Source organism: Oncorhynchus mykiss, chromosome 9 (genome assembly GCF_013265735.2).
Source record: "Oncorhynchus mykiss isolate Arlee chromosome 9, USDA_OmykA_1.1, whole genome shotgun sequence".
Taxonomy (NCBI): Eukaryota; Metazoa; Chordata; class Actinopteri; order Salmoniformes; family Salmonidae; genus Oncorhynchus; species Oncorhynchus mykiss.
Genome location: NC_048573.1, coordinates 47,463,780 through 47,481,216, shown reverse-complemented (window position 1 = coordinate 47,481,216; position 17,437 = coordinate 47,463,780). Strand labels below are relative to the sequence as shown.

At 43.3% G+C, this 17,437-nt stretch overlaps 1 protein-coding gene across 1 annotated transcript in view; it reads left to right on the top strand.

The window, feature by feature from the left end:
- The window catches only part of LOC110532240 (multiple epidermal growth factor-like domains protein 6), an 87,394-nt gene that overhangs the window by 15,516 nt on the left and 54,441 nt on the right, over positions 1-17,437 (top strand). Inside the window, exons 2-5 of the mRNA XM_036988181.1 lie at positions 10,632-10,754; positions 13,639-13,764; positions 17,031-17,153; positions 17,280-17,402. Of these exons, the coding sequence (XP_036844076.1) occupies positions 10,632-10,754; positions 13,639-13,764; positions 17,031-17,153; positions 17,280-17,402 (495 nt within the window). The remainder of the gene's footprint in view (positions 1-10,631; positions 10,755-13,638; positions 13,765-17,030; positions 17,154-17,279; positions 17,403-17,437) is intronic.

Below are 17,437 nucleotides of genomic sequence, written 5' to 3'. Positions count from 1 at the left end.
TAGCTACACTGTTTGTATTTAGTCATGTTTCCGGTCACCTTGCCCTAGTTAAAAGCAGTGGTTCGCGTTTTCAGTTCCGCGTGAATGCTGCCATCAATCCACGGTTTCTGGTTTGGGAATGTTTTAATCGTTGCTGTGGGTATAACATCGCCAATGCACTTTCTAATGAACTCGCTCACCGAATCAGCGTTTTCATCAATGTTGTTGTTGGACGCAATGCGGAACATATCCCAATCTACGTGATCGAAGCAGTGTTGAAGCGTGGAATCAGATTGGTCGGACCAGCGTTGAACAGACCTGAGCGCAGGAGCTTCTTGTTTTAGTCTCTGTCTGTAGGCTGGAAGCAACAGAATGGAGTCGTGGTCAGCTTTTCCGAAAGGAGGGCGGGGGAGGGCCTTATATGCGTCGCGGAAGTTAGAATAACAATGATCCAGGGTTTTACCAGCCCTGGTAGCACAATCGATATGCTGATAGAATTTAGGGAGTCTTGTTTTCAGATTAGCCTTGTTAAAATCCCCAGCTACAATGAATGCAGCCTCAGGACATGTGGTTTCCAGTTTACATAGAGTCAATTAAAGTTTGTTCAGGGCCATCGATGTGTCTGCTTTTTGGGGGATATATATGGCTGTGATTATAATCGAAGAGAATTCCCTTGGTAGATAATGCGGTTGACATTTGACTGTGAGGAATTATAAGTCAGGTGAACAGAAGGACTTGAGTTCCTGTATGTTGTTATGATCACACCACGTCTCTTTCTGTCAGCGCAATGGGTGAAGAAACCAGCTGGCTGCACCGACTCCGTAAGCGTCTCTCGAGTGAGCCATGTTTCCGTTAAGCAAAGAACGTTACAGTCTCTGATGTCTCTCTGGAATGCTACCCTTGCTCGGATTTCATCAACCTTGTTGTCAAGAGACTGGACATTGGCGAGTAGTATGCTAGGGAGTGGTGCGTGATGTGCCCGTCTCCGGAGCCTGACCAGAAGACCGCTTCGTTTGCCCCTTTTTCGGCGTCGTTGTTTTGGGTCGCCGGCTGTGATCCGATCCATTGTCCTCGGTGGAAGGTAAAACACAGGATCCGCTTCGGGACAGTCATATTCCTGGTCGTATTGATGGTGATTTGACGTTGCTCTTATATTCAGTAGTTCCTCCCGACTGTATGTAATGAAACCTAACATTACCTGGGGTACCAATGTAAGAAATAACACGTAAAAAAAACAAAATACTGCACAGTTTCCTAGGAACGCGAAGCGAGGAGGCCATCTCTGTCGGCGCCGGAAGTTAAAAGGGATTTATTATTAAAAATGGTGATGTCTGAGCGTGTGTGCCTGCGAGTGAACTTGTGTTGAGCGGGTGTGTGTGCACACGCCAGTGTGTAAAGTCTGCGTGGCATGTTTCATGAATCGCCATTTTCCATCAGTGTTGATGTGGCTTTGGATTTGATCTTCCTGTTGGCTGCGTCTTATAAAAACCTGTCACGTCTTGCATATGCTAGCAGCTTAATAAAATTACTCTAAGCCATATGATTGATAACATGTGGAAACAGCTATCATCTCTCAAATTGAAATGTGTACTGACCACTATGTTTTGGAGGCTTAACATTCATGACCCGTGAACAGCCATTTTGTCTGCCAACGTTTCGTTTGAGATTCATCTTCATGTTTCACCCTGTAATTATCTAGAGGATATAAGGTTATGGAACTGGCGCTTAGAGCAGATTTAGTTCAGTTGTAATGTGAAGAAAAGTTCATGCGGTTACCCTCCCCTCCCTTATTTTTTAGTCTCTCAATTGTTTTGTTTGGTAAAAAGGAACTCATGCCTTTGTCGATTGGGGGAGAAAAACATATAGCATGTCAAAGTGCCTACCTCCTTAAGACAATGATTGACAACCCAGATATCTTGCCGGCAGAATGTAAATGGGGTTGCCAGCGCAATGTGAGATAAATTAGTAGTGCCTACTGTATATCAGCTCAGACGCCCCATCAGCACAAGGCTGCTCGCCATCAGAGTACGGTGGACCTCAGGGGTCAGACATAGTTATTTATCTCCTGGAGTAGAATAGGCAGGACTTTAATCATCATCACAATAGTCCTGAATGCAAGTAAGGCTTCTGATGAGCCCTTTTATCATCATGGGCTGCCTCAGAGAATGTGCCAGACTGTCTGTTGAGCTGTCTGGACACGCTTGTCTTTGTCCGTCAGAGGGAGACTGACGTTTAATCAAAGCTGCAGTCTAGTGCCCCTATTGACTGTACTCTTATACCTCACATTACCCTCCTCTACCTTACATCGCCCAAATGGGGTTGTCTGGCACTGCTTTGTGTTTTTCAAGACAGGCCACTCGTTCCATCACTGCCAAACGGCAATATTCCACAATTTTTCAACCTTATATTCATTATCTCCAGCACCATACCAGTGTCTACATATACTGTATTAAAATGGCCATATGGGTAGAGCATGGAAGAATCATGACGTTGTGTTTTTTCTTATTATCCATAATTGGATTCTATATGTATAACAGTTGGTGATATGTGTCAGTCAACTTGAAATATGAGTGTTTCACTTTGAGTAACTCCTTGTTTGGCTCCTGATGGTTAAAGCAATGAAACTAAGGTCCCTGACCATTCATTTCTCACCCTCTTTGTGTTATTTTTCTGCTTTCATCTCTTGCCGTTCCACTAATTAATCCAGACATATCTTTGTTTTTATTTGGATTCTCTCTCTATCCAATTGGTCTCAAGGCCCTTCAGCAGTAAATTGTCCCTTGGCTGTGAAAAGTAGCAAGATGTTCAAATCCTTATACATTAACATGCTGTAAATGGGTCTCTGAGCTCCACATTTTGGGCAGAACTATTACATGCTTCTGGCCATGTGAAACAGATAACGTCTGGCACTAAGAGTCTCTTGGCTGCAAGGCTTTCTTGGAGGTAAGTGATTAAATGGCGTAGCAATGACCCCCCCCCCCCCCTCCCCTAGCTGGTGTTCTGTATGGGGAAACAAATGGCTGTAAATACAATCTGAGGATGAAAGAGACAGCTTCGTGAATAAATACATTTATTTTAGAAAGTTTCCTTTGTCTGTTAATGGACTTTCAAGTAATTCAACTGACAGCCTTGACCTCACCCAGACACATCACGTGGATTACTTGGCCAAATTCTACATGTAATGCAAATATTCTCTCATGTGTACATTTGTTTGCATTGGCTGGCAGCAAGGTTTTTGTTGGATTTGATATTTGTCCAAATGTTCAAATATATACTGAGCAAAAATATAAACGCTACATGTAAAGTGTTGGTACCATGTTTCATGAGCTGAAATATAAGATCACAGAAATGTTCCAAAATTTGTCTCAAATTTTGTGCACAAATTAGTTTACTTCCCTGTTAGCATTTCTCCTTTGCCAAGATAATCCAGCCACCTGACAGGTGTGGCATATCAAGAAGCTGATAAAACAGCATGATCCTTACACAAGTGCACCATGTGCTGGTGACAATAAAATGCCACCTCTAAAATGTGCAGTTTCGTCACACAACACAATGCATCAGATGTCTCAAGTTTTGAGAGAGCGTACAATTGGCATGCTGACTGCAAAGAATTGAATGTTAATTTCTCCACCATAAGCCACCTCCAACTCCAGAGAATTTAGCAGTACTTCCAACCGTCCTCACATCCGCAGACCACGTGTAACCACACCAGCCCAGGACCTTCACATCCGGATTCTTCACCTGTGGGATCGTCTGAGACCAACCACACGGACAGTTGATGAAATTGAGGAATATTTATTTCTGTAATAAAGCCCTTTTCTTGGGAAAAACTCATTCTGATTGGCTGGGCCTGGCTCCCCAGTGGGTGGACCTGGCTCCCAAGTGGGTGGACCTGGCGCCCTAACAGGCCCACCCATGGCTGCGTCCCTGCCCAGTTATCTGAAATCCAGAGATTAGGGCTTAATGAATGTATTTAAATTGTTCCATGTTGCGTTTATATTTTTGTTCCGTATAGATTGATACATAGATTGAACTTTGCTGTAACTCCAAATCCCTTATGGTACCAAGATAAATCCAGTAAACATAATTTGGCTGATCACTTCAGGCATTTACTGCTTATCACAATGCCCAGTTTTAATGGCAACTGGGCCACTCTCCACTCCTGGGCCTCTTGAGGCCGAAGCCAGACCTTTCCTCCTGGCTTTAGTAACGTCCTCTGAAGTCTCTTTCAGGCCTTGCCCCCAAGTGGACCCTAAATATAGCTCCAGACCAGAAGATAGAGGACATCAGAGGACATCCAACGGTCTTTGTTTCAAAAGCCAAATACCTCCTCATAGCCTATCTCTCATTCTGACATTCGTCTTGTTTTGGTGGTCTCTGGTTTTGTTGAAGTTGGAAGTAGGGGATGTCTGCGTCACAGATGGTTTCTCATAGGCTTGAAAGGCGAGCCGTGTGACCACAGTGCCTTGAAATGATAACAGTAAAGCGTGTCGTGGAATGCTACTGGACTTGACATTGTGGAACGATGGCTGTATTTCAAAGAAACTAAGGAAACCATGTTTGTTCTCCATAAATCTTGAATGGGGAATAAGCTCTCGTCTTATTAAGAAAATGTCACTTCATTGCTTTGATGGCGTCAGCAACTCTCTTCATAGTGACATACTGTATTTGTTATGACTGCTTTTTTCTGCAATATGTATATTGTGCATTGTATGGATGTGGCTCCTTAGAAGAACAAATGTGTAGCTTATAGAGCTAAATCTACTCTGCAGGAAACGATTACGTTTTTGATAGCTGCAGGTTTGTGCTGAGTATGTATTTTCCCTATGGTAGTGCTCTTTGAAGCGGTGATATCCAGAAGAGAATGTCTTCAAACGGGCCCCTGAAGGACACTTAATGTCATAGGAGCCTCTGGATAAAGTTTTAATAGAGGCACAGAGAACCCTTATGAAAAAAGATTGCAGTCAGAGTGCAGTATAACTGCAGTACACTGGAATACAACTGCAGTTAGTGAGTGAATTATAACCACAGTATGCTACAAATACTGCATCCAAAATAACAATTTTCTTACTGCAGTAATTTAGCAGTGTAACTGTAGTTAAAGTGCAGCATAACTGCAGTTCAACTGCAGTACACTGCAGATATTCTGCAATTACTGCGTCCAAAATACCACAATCGACAGCAGTTACTGCACTTTAACTGTAGTTTCAAAACCGCAATATATTTTTGTAAGGGAATCATTGACCTCTGGCCTGTGAAGGACAGATAAAACTGGTTGTTATGGAGAGGAACTGGATGATGTTTACTGCCTTTGAGGAAGCTTGCATGAGGCCATATGTTAATTTTCCAGTGCCATTCCTAATCCAGGTGTAAGGTAAATTTGTGTTGTAATAAATGGGGTAGATATACTCCATTTTAGCATTGCTTGCACTGATCTGTCTCGTATCTCGCAAAGACTAATGGGATGGATCAAACGTAGTTTGGCTACAATGTGGTGTCTAACATTAGATAATATTACCTAGGTGACATCGTCTGCTGAACCCCATTTCTGCCTCAAAGCTGTCTGAATTAATCATGGAGCTAGCATAAATCATGCTGGGACTGTATGTCGACAACTTCAGTGTAATTTAAGCAAGCCTTTTATGTCAATAAAGATAGAGCTAGAAAGCTAACTAGCTATGTCAGTAAACTAGCTAAGAAGTTATTTGTGCAGGAGATAGCCACCACTTTGATCATTTCTTTCTCAAATTTGCAAACTATTAAATCGCTGTCACAACGTGTTTAATCATTCAGTATAAACGCAACATGCAACAATTTCAAAGATTCTACTGAGTTACAGGTCATATAAGGAAATCAGCCAATTTAAATCAATTCATTAGGCCCTAATCTATGGTTTTCACATGACTGGGGATACAGTTATGCATCTGTTGGTCACAGATACCTTTAAAAAAAAGTAGGGGCGTGACCACCAATTTGCCTCATGCAGTGCTACACATCATCTTCTACGCATAGAGTTGATTAGGCTGTTGATTGTGGTCTGTGGAATGTTGTCCCACTCCTCTTCAATGACTGTGTGAAGTTGCTTGATATTGGCGGGAACAAGCTGTTTTACACATCGAGCCAGAGCATCCCAAACTCAATCGGTGACATGTCTGGTGAGTATGCAGGCCATGGAAGAACTGGGATATGTTCAGCTTCCAGGAATTGTGTACAGATCCATGCGACATGGGGCTGTGCATTATCATGCAGAAACATGAGGTGATGGCGGTGTGTATGAATGGCATGACAATGGGCCTCAGGATCTCGTCACGGTATATCTTTGAATGTGCATTCAAATTACCATTGATAAAATGCAATTGTGTTTGTTGTCTGTAGTTTATGCCTGCCTATACAATAATCCCAGCGCCACCATGGGGCACTCTGGTGCGTTGACATCAGCATACCGCTCGCCCACATGACGCCAAACAAATGGTCTACGGTTCTGAGGCCGGTTGGATACACTAGAAAATTCTTTAAAATTATGTTGGAAGCAGCTTATGGTAGAGAAATTAACATTAAATTCTCTGGCAACAGCAGCTGGTGAGAATTCCTGCCGTCAGCATGTCAATTGCTCCCTCAAAACTTGATACATCTGTGGCATTGTGTCGTGTGACAAAACTGCACATTTTAAAGTGGCCTTCTATTGTCCCCAACACAAGGTGCACCTGTATAATGATCATGATGTTTAATCAGCTTCTTGATATGCCACACCTGTCAGGTGGATGGATTATTTTGGCAAAGGAGAAATGCTCACTAACAGGGATGTTAATTGGGCTGCAATCCCGTTACCTGGATGATATGACAACAGCCACTGAAAGTGCAGGGCGCCAAATTCAAAACAACAGAAATCTCACAATTAAAATTCCTCAAACATACAAGTATCTTATACTCTTTTAAAGGTATTCTTGTTGTTAATCCCACCACAGTGTCCGATTTCAAATAGGATTTACGGCGAAAGCACCACAAACGATTATGTTAGGTCAGCACCGAGTCACAATAAAACACAGCCATTTTTCCATCCAGAGAGAGGAGTCACAAAAACCACAAATAGAGAAAATGAATCACTAACCTTTGATGATCTTCATCAGATGACACTCATGGGACTTCATGTTACACAATACATGTATGTTTCCAAAAACAGCCAGTGATTTTACATAGCCACATCAATTCATCAGAAATACTCATCATAAATGTAGATGATAATACACGTTATACACATGGAATTATAGATATACCTCTCCTTAATGTAACTGCTCTGTCAGATTTCAAAAAAACTTTACTGAAAAAGCAAACCATGCAATAATCTGAGACGGCGCTCAGAACAATCAAGTCAAAATAGCCGCCATGTTGTAGTCAACATAAACCATAAATGACATGCTAAATATTCCCTTACCTTTGAGGATCTTCATCAGAATGCACTCCAAGGAATCCCAGGTCCACAATAAATGCTTGATTTGTTCGATAATGTCCGTTATTTATGTCCAATTAGCTACTTTTGTTAGCGCGTTTGGTATACATATCCAAATGCTCGTTCTGGTCAGCGTTACGTCGGACAACATCTTCAAAAAGTTATATTACTGGTCGAAGAAACATTTCAAACTAAGTACAGAATCAATCATTAGGATGTTTTTAATATTAATCTTCAATAAAGTTCCAACCGGAGTATTCCTTTGTGTTTTCAGGAGCCATGGAACGCAGGTCGCTATCATGTGCAATGCGCGCAGCCAGAAAATGGCTGACTGCCAGACACCTGATTCATTCTGTTGTCATTCAGTCCCACAACACAGTAGAAGCCTCATTCACATTTCTATAGACGGTTGACATCTGGTGGAAGCCCTAGGAAGTGCAACATCATTAATATCTCAAGCGTGTTTCAATGGGAACTGTGTTGAGTACATACCAGCCTCAGATTTCTCACTTCCTGTTTTGATTTCTCCTCAGGTTTTTGCCTGCCATATGAGTTCTGTTATACTCACAGATATCATTCAAACAGTTTTAGAAACTTCAGAGTGTTTTCTATCTAATACTAATATGCATATATTAGCAACTGAGACTGAGGAGCAGGCCATTTACTTTGGGCACCTTATTCATCCAAGCTACTCAATACTGCTCCCCAGCCATAAGAAGTTAACAAATTCGTGCACAACATTTGAGAGAAATACGCTTTTTGTGCATATGGAACATTTCTATGATCTGTTATTTCAGCTCATGAAACATGGGACCACCACTTTACATGTTGCGTTTATATTTTTGGTCAGTGTAGCTAGCTAATTATTCTGCCTTATTCATGGAGAGTCATATAAAAAAATAGGAAGTATGTTTTCATTGTTAAATGGCTGATGGTCTGGAATATTACAATTTGAATATGAGATCTACATCCTACAAGACAGTTCGCTTGAAGTACAAGCGTTGTCAAGATGCCGTAGGACTTCTGTGGTTAGAGGGCTGGTTGTGTGTGTGTGTGTGTGTGTGTGTGTGTGTGTTTACCAGCCCTGCAGTACTTTCTTTGCTAACTGTCCTGGCCTTCGTCCATCTGTCTCCAGTTACCTCCTGGCCCTGTGAGATTGGCATGCGCCTGTATTTATTGCTGATTGCTCTGTGTGTGTCCAATGGCTTCTCTGTAAGTGGCCTGCAGGGCTTCTGGTGCTTAGGCAGGACTGGTGCCAGAACTGGTGCCAGAACAAATCAGTTGGAAGGATATTTGATTTAAATAGGGGGCGCTTTTTTTTTTGGACCTCCGATGTCTGCAAGTGCTGCACACATTTTTTTTTCAAACTAGAACTGCTGGGACCCCCCTTCAAGCTAATGCCATACTCATTTTGTCCAGACAGCATCAGATACAGTACAGTCGTTTTGAGAATGACACAAATACTAATTTTCAAAGTCTGCTGCCTCAGTTTGTATGTTGGCAATTTGCATATACTCCAGAATGTTATGAAGAGTGATCAGATGAATTGCAATTAATTGCAAGTCCCTCTTTGCCATGCAAATTACCTAAATCCCCAACAAACATTTCCACTGCATTTCAGCCCTACCACAAAAGGACCAGCTGACATCATGTCAGTGATTCTCTCGTTAACACAGGTGTGAGTGTTGACGAGGACAAGGCTGGAGATCACTCTGTCATGCTGATTGAGTTCGAATAACAGACTGGTAGCTTCAAAAGGAGGGCGGTGCTTTGAATCATTGTTCTTCCTCTGTCAACAATGGTTAACTGCAAGGAAACACGTGCCTTCATCATTGCTTTGCACAAAAAGGACTTCACAGGCAAGGACATTGCTGCCAGTAAGATTGCACATAAATCAACCATTTATCGGATCATCAAGAACTTCAAGGAGAGCGGTTCAATTGTTGTGAAGAAGGCTTCAGGGCGCCCAAGAAAGTCCAGCAAGTGCCAGGACCGTCTCCTAAAGTTGATTCAGCTGCGGGATCGGGGCACCACCAGTACAGAGCTTGCTCAGGAATGGCAGCAGGCAGGTGTGAGTGCATCTGCACACACAGTGAGGCAAATACTTTTGGAGGATGGCCTGGAGTTAAGAAGGGCAACAAAGAAGCCACTTCTCTCCAGGAAAAACATCAGGGACCGACTGATATTCTGCAAAAGGTACAGGGATTGGACTGCTGAGGACTGGGGTAAAGTCATATTCTCTGATTAATCTCCTTTCCGATTGTTTGGGGCATCCGGAAAAAGCTTGTCAGACAAGGTGAGCGCTACCATCAGTCCTGTGTCATGCCAACAGTAAAGCATCCTGAGACCATTCATGTGTGGGGTTGCTTCTCAGCCAAGGGAGTAGGCTCACTGACAATTTTGCCTAAGAACACAGCCATGAATAAAGAATGGTACCAACACATCCTTCGAGAGCAAATTCTCCCAACAATCCAGGAACAGTTTGGTGACGAACAATGCATTTTCCAGCATGATTGAGTATCTTGCCATAAGGCAAAAGTGAAAACTAAGTGGCTCGGGGAACAAAACATCGATACTTTGGGTCCATGGCCAGGAAACTCCCCAGACATTAATCCAATTGAGAACTTGTGGTCAATCCTCAAGAAGCGCGTGGACAAACAAAACCCCACAAATTCTGACAAACTCCAAGCATTGATTGTGCAAGAATGGGCTGCCATCAGTCAGGATGTGGCCCAGAAGTTAATTGACAGCATGCCAGGGCGAATTGCAGAGGTCTTGAAAAAGAAGGGTCAACACTGCAAAGACTCTTTGCATCAACTTCATGTAATTGTCAATAAAAGCCTTTGACACTTATGAAATACTTGTAATTATACTTCAGAATTCCATAGTAACATCTGACAAAAATATCTAAAGACACTGAAGCAGCAAACTTCGTGGAAATTAATATTTGTGTCATTCTCAAAACTTTTGGCCACGACTGTACATGGGCTACACATACTGAGACAGAGGGGTGCTGTTTTGCTCGCTTGGATGATTTATCTGAGATTGATAGGTCTTTCTGTCCCAAGGTACGATAGGGCAGGCCAGGCCCCCTAAGCCCCGCTCATAATGCCGGCCTTGGGCTTAGGCAGAGCTGTTCCACCACAATTTACTGTTCTTTACTATTAACGAGTGATTACACTGATTTGTCATTTCTCTCCCACAGATATTGATGAGTGTCAGGTCTATAATGGGGGCTGCCAGCACCGATGTGTCAACACCAGGGGCTCGTACTACTGCGAGTGCAACCCGGGCACCCGTCTGCACACAGATGGCCGGACTTGCATCGGTAAGATCCAGGGGAGGGTGTGGAGGGGTCACCTGAGGTCAAAGGGGTGAAGGGTGTGAGGGAGGTTTGGGATGAATCAGGTGGATGTGGTCCAACGTGGATGTATTCTGTTGTTGCCCTCACCGTCTGGAAGCTAGGCCACGGGAGAAGCTGGGACTCACATCAAAGCAGTGAAAGAGGGGTCTCCACCTTCTGCTTGTGTCAAAAGGGGGAATCAAAGAGTCTGTTGTGCTGGCAGAAGACAAGCTTTCCCACTGTTCCCCAGCAGCCCTGTCAGAGCAGGTTTGTGTCTGGGCATATATAGTAGTGCAGTGTCTCCCCCTCTTCTTTCTCTCTCTCTCTCTCTCACATATGTGTACATGCGCACACACACCCTCTCGCTTAGATCTCATCTGTTTTCCTCTGCAAGTTCCAGTGATGCATCAGAAAGCTTATTTTAATTCATACAACAACAGCGTGTCAGGATAACTCTCTCTCTCTGATTGATTAGGGAGCATTACCGCACAGCGGGCCAGACGTCAATTCAACGTCTTTTCCACAGTGGTTTAACGTAATTTCATTGAAATGATGTGGAAACAACGTTTATTCAACCAGTATGTGCCCAGTGGGTGGGAAGCCCCGAGGCCTGTTGAAACACAGTTGGCTTTGACCAGAGCTGGTCTGGATGAAATGTTAGTGTGCCTGTTATTTTTCAATGAGTAATTACCACAGAGATACTCCAAATGGGCCCTACATTACACTACCTCAGTTTGTGAATAGAATTCTGCAGAGTGATGACTTAGAGTGCAGGTGGCCAACCCCTTTTCCTGGAGAGCTACTGGGTGTGCAGGCTTTTGTTCCAGCCTGGCACTAACATACCTGGTTCAGCTAATCAAGGTCTTACAGCTATTTAGTAGAAACAGGTGTGTTACTGTTAAAGCTGAGCTGGAACAAAATGTGCACCACTTAGAGCTCTCCAGGGTTGGCCACACCAAATGCTGTCCTCTCAGCTCAACTACAAAAACTTTCAATCACATTGCTTTTCCTTTTCACCATTGAAGAGGCAGACCATGTGCTTTGACACACGCGCTCATTTTAGATTCCCTGTAGTCTTATGCACATCATCTGTGTGCAGTCCAGAAGCGCAGAATCAATAGAGTTATTTATTTAGATTTTAATCAGGCTGCTTTGAAGGCACAGAAACCTCTGATGGCGTGATGTGTCAAACAAACCGCCTCGTCATTCTCACGTTGTTTTTCACCAGGCCTCATTTTCCTCCTTTAAATGAAAGGCAGCTGATGAACTCAAGGATGATCCAAACAGTAGAAAACATAAGATATCCCTAACAAACTGTGTGTGATATGGCTTACTGAAAAAAACATGAGTAGTGTGATCCTACTTCGCAAAAGTTTAAATTAAAGACTCACTCTTGATAATGCTTAATTTCCTTTCAATGAAGTCCTCCCTTTCCCTGAACAAAGTGTCGACCCATGTACGTCTGGCCTTTTAGATTATGAGCCCTAAGTAGTCTCAACTGTCCCCTAGCATTCCCCTAGCATTCCCCTAGCATTCCCCTAGCATTCCCCTAGCATTCCCCTAGCATTCCCAGATGAACCAAACCGGCCAGGAAAGCATGTCTCTCTCCCTCTTCACACTAGAGTGCTCTGGAGCCTCGCTCCACTAAGAGCTCTGTTCCTGTGATTCCTCCTGAAACCAGGAGCAAGTACTATAGAAGCTAACTGCAGACAGTCAGTCTCATTGGATTTTAGCACAGTCAAAAGAGCCAACTCATCCATCATTAGGAAAATGATTGTTCTTTGAGAATCAGTGAAACTTGGACCAACGCTATATCGCTACCTGGCTCACATATTGGCTATGTGGAGTGTTGATTGATTTACAAACAATGGGGAGCAAATGGGCAATCTATCTTCCCAAGCAACACTGTCCGCTGACTCATGTTGGCTTCCCCTGGGCACGTTGCCAGTCAGGGGAAGACCTGATACTTTCCACTGATAATCTCCTCCATAAACATAGGCCCTGTCCAGAAACAACCCATTTCCCCTATACCACTCTAGGTATCTGACAGGACTAGGTGTAAGCAATATTGGTTAAGCCACTACCATATTGCTTATATCTATCCATTCCTGTCAGATATACTGTACATAAGGTTCCAATGGCCTAGAGGTTAGCGGCAGGGGTTGTTTCTGTACAAGGTCCACTGCAATGAGCCACGTAAGTACCCCCTGCTGTCCGTACGCTTATTGGCCCAACACGATGGCTCGCTGATGGAGCGGCAAAAAATGAATTATCTCCGGCATTTCTCTCCATGTTATTATTGGGCTTTTCTTCCGAGATAGCAATTGAAGGGGAAACAGATTGGAGCAGAGGGGACTGTGTCTGCGACCATCACATTCCAAGGGTGGAGTGGAGATGGGGTACATTTTTGTTTTTGTTTTGAAACTGGGACTCCCTTTTCTGAGTTCATCCAAATGAAAATGGAGGATCTACTTCTCATAAAGAGATACAGTTCACCTTGGGTTATGATACATCCAATGTTTGAAAAGATCTCGTGGTGTCTCGCTCTTTGTGAGAAAACATAGACGAACACTTGCTCCTGCTGTCAGAGAAAGCAGACCTACTGTACTTGTAATGTTCATAACAATTACTAGTCATTGTTAGGGCCAAGAGTTTATCCTGCTCTCATGAAAAACTCTGGGCCTGTGTCAATGTAGGTCATCGGAAACAAAAAACAATAGTGGTCAAATTGTGTCTGTCTGCATTAGACTTTGAGCGCATCGAAACAGGTATTCTTTCTTCATATGATAATAAATTAACTTTATTTGTGTACTATACATCACCTTTAATTGTTGATCTGTTGTCGCTCTCTCTGTGTGTTTGTCTCCAGCCGTCCGATCCTGTGCCGTCAGCAATGGAAGCTGTGAGCAGAACTGTGTGCAACTGTCCCCGGCTCACTACCAGTGTCGCTGCAGACCCAACTATCAGCTCGCAGAGGACGGCAAACACTGCATACGTAAGTGCCGCTAGACTGCCATAAAAAAAATTCCTGTCCGTGTAATATTCCATATGTTCAATATGAATCATAAAGTCATGTCCAGACACAGATCAGGTTGATGGTTGTTTATCTAGAAGTGTTGCATGGCTCACACATGTGTGTTCTGTGGTTGACTGATAGCAATGATCCACCATGAGGTGTCGCATTAGGCTAGTTTTGTCAAAAACAATGAAATCAATGTTACTGCACTGTTGTGCCTAAACTTTATAGTGGATGTGGGTGTGCACGCAATTTCTCAGTCCATCTTGGCCTTGAATCTCCATGCAGCACAAACTTTTTTGTCTTTGTTTGCCATGTCAGGGATGAGGTGAAATTACAAAATGCTGACTGTGCTGGCTATGCTAGCTGTGTTGACTTCGTTGGCTGTGTTGACTGTGCGGACTGCGTTGACTGTGTTGGCTTTGTGGTCTGTGCTTCAACAGCTCACTTCCTGTCTGTCTGTCTGTCTGTCTGTCTGTCTGTCTGTCTGTCTGTCTGTCTGTCTGTCTGTCTGTCTGTCTGTCTGTCTGTCTGTCTGTCTGTCTGTCTGTCTGTCTGTCTGTCTGTCTGTCTGTCTGTCTGTCTGTCTGTCTGTCTGTCTGTCTGTCTGTCCGTCCGTCCGTCCGTCCGTCCGTCCGTCCGTCCGTCCGTCCGTCCGTCCGTCCGTCCGTCCGTCCGTCCGTCCGTCCGTCCGTCCGTCCGTCCGTCCGTCCGTCCGTCCGTCCGTCTGTCTGTCCTGTCATGGGGCCGAATAAACCTGATGCAATTCCGTGACTTTAACTCCAGCCTGGTGTTTTCCGTACCAACTTCACATTATTTTCTCAAACAAGGCTCATGAAAACCGTGGACAAACACTGCATCCTCATAAAAGTAGCACTTTAAACAAACTCAAATGTACATGTGGCCATCATTGTTTCCCATGCCCATTTGGTATGACCGCATAAAGGCGTTTCATGGCATGCAATGAATTTCAAACAGACTTAAAGACTGGAGACGGCACTGATTATGTTCATCAATACTGTACTTACTAGCTTGTGTTAATGACTACTAGGCCAAACTATAGCACCCAGATTTCCTCCTGCTAAAGATACAGTAGATAGAGGACACAGCTGTGCTGGAGTGGTTGGCTTCAGATATCGTGCCTGGCAGTCCTCAGTCCTTACCCAAAGCCCATTGGCAGCTCAGATCCTTTAACTTCAGACGGTTCTTACTGTGGTCGACAAGTAGATCTCAGATATATCATGTCGTATTTTATATATCAAGACATATGGACGTATTTAATATTCTTGGAATTTCACATTTTCAACAAAAAAAAGCACTTTGAGAGATGTCAATGCTATTCTAGATCCAATAGGATTGAAGTTATATTAAATGGTTTTGATACCAGACATGCATTAGCCCAATTTTAGCACTAAAGCGGGGGATGCGTTTACATAAATATATTAGGATGTAATATAGAGAATGCAGCTATTTGGGAGTGAACACTGTAATAACCCTATATGTTAAATTACTGTGCACTTTGGAAGGCTTTGAAATTCCTCCTGTCTTGTATCAGACTCCAAGGTCTGAGAGAGAGACCAGTCCGACTAGGCCGTCATCGCCTTGGCGACCTCTGACCAATGGTCTGTCGTGCCAGCAGAATGACTGGTTAATGCAATCATCAGGAGGCTTACCAGAGTTCCGCTGTTGTTATGGTTACCGAACCAGATCCAAAAGCGACATATAGAAACGCATTAAATAGTTATCCACCTAGGGTGGATTTCAAACAAACCTGCATTGTGAAAAAGTTACTGTTACTGTTACTGCTGTATCAATTCTATCTATGGGCAGATGTGGACGTCTTCTACCTTTTCTGATTTTCTGTCCCTTTACAATATATGAAGCCATCTCCATTTCTTGCTTAGCTAGATGTGCACTGTCTAACATCGTCTTCCATACATCAACAACTAACTACCAAGAAAAAAATCTAAAAAGTTTTAAAAAGTGCATAATTCTAGTAAGTGGAGCTCCTTGGAAATTCACTCTTCAGGGGTGCAGACATGAAAGTAATTATGGCCTGTTCTGCACAGAGAAAGTAACTACGACCCCATTTAACCACATTACCCATTTACTCTCTTAAATCCACAGGGGAGAAGCTAGCAAGAGGAAATTAAGTGCGTGTGTGTATCTGTCAGTCTGTGTATGTTGTAACGGTTTTGACTTGAGGTTATTGTTTGTAGGGGTGCCAGGTAGGTTGTGCCCACCAGAGAAAATATAGATTTTTCCTTTTGGTTTGGGAGGGAATGAGTCCAGTCTGGTCTGTCAAGTCAACACCAATACAAAGAACTCATGTAAAAGTCAGGATGGTCATACACTTTTCAGAAATAACTTCAAAACAACTGTGTTCTTTCGCGTGGGTTGTATTTCCAACATAAATGATCACACACATAATAATATAACAAATAATGAGCTCTGGTTCCTCCAGAAAAGTCCCATACTTCGGGCCTAAAAGAGTCCAGCCCGGTAAAGGTAAATGAGTTCAGTGAACTCAAGTGACCTTAGTCACGCAATGTTTGTCCGTTCATAAAGTGTAGCGTAAACCCAGTCTCAATCATACAATCAAAATATAAACTATTTTACCACACAACCATGAAGAATATCACATCTCAATACGTATTAAATCATCACGGTATACATCACTCTAAAGCAAATGAAATACTGTATGCAAAATAGTTCTAGTCAGTCGGCCAGTCAGACAATCCAATCCAATCCGCCAACAGATCTCCAGAGGTGAAAGGCCATGAAGAACCAACAGAGAACAACAGATGTGTAGTCCAAAGGAAGCAATGAGTGGATCCGATCCTGGTTAAACTTGCGACTAGGCTACAAAGCACACTTTTAAATACAACAAAACAAACAGAGTAAAGAAGCTTCGGAACTGAGGGTTGGACACATCCTCATTCGCTTCTCCATCACCACCCCACTTTGAGCAGCTGATGCTGGCTATTTAATTGGGAATTAAAAGGGAAGCGCCCTATTGGAAGGAGAAGCACTGAGACGTTCAAGGCCGTCTCAATGTGTGTGTGTATGTTGCTTATGTGTATTATGCATATGTCTCTATTAGTCAGAGAGAGAGAAGGGCTGACAAGTGAATATTATGAAGTGTGTGAGTGTGTGTGTGTGTGTGTGTGTGTGTGTGTGTGTGTGTGTGTGAATGTTTCTTTCAATGTTCGTGTGTGTACTCATCCCATGTAACTGTATTTCAGTAAGAAACCCCTGTGCAGACAGAAATGGGGGCTGTATGCACACCTGCAAGAATGACGGAGGAAGAGCTCAGTGCAACTGTCTTCCCGGATACATACTGGCACAGGATGGCAAAAACTGTGAAGGTAAATATCCATCATTTTCTAAATGAGTCTGGTGATGATTTTATTGGTTATGGTGGTGATGAGGATTATGATGATAATGCTAAAAAGCAAGTAGTTCAAAGTTGTGTGTGTGTGTGTTTGTCCCAGACATTGATGAGTGTGAGACCGACAATACTGCTTGTGCCCACGGTTGCCATAACACCCAGGGCTCCTTCACCTGTGTCTGTAACCCAGCATACGAGTTGGGTGCCGATGGCAGGAAATGCTATCGTAAGTCAACTCCCATTCACTCTGTCAACTATCAT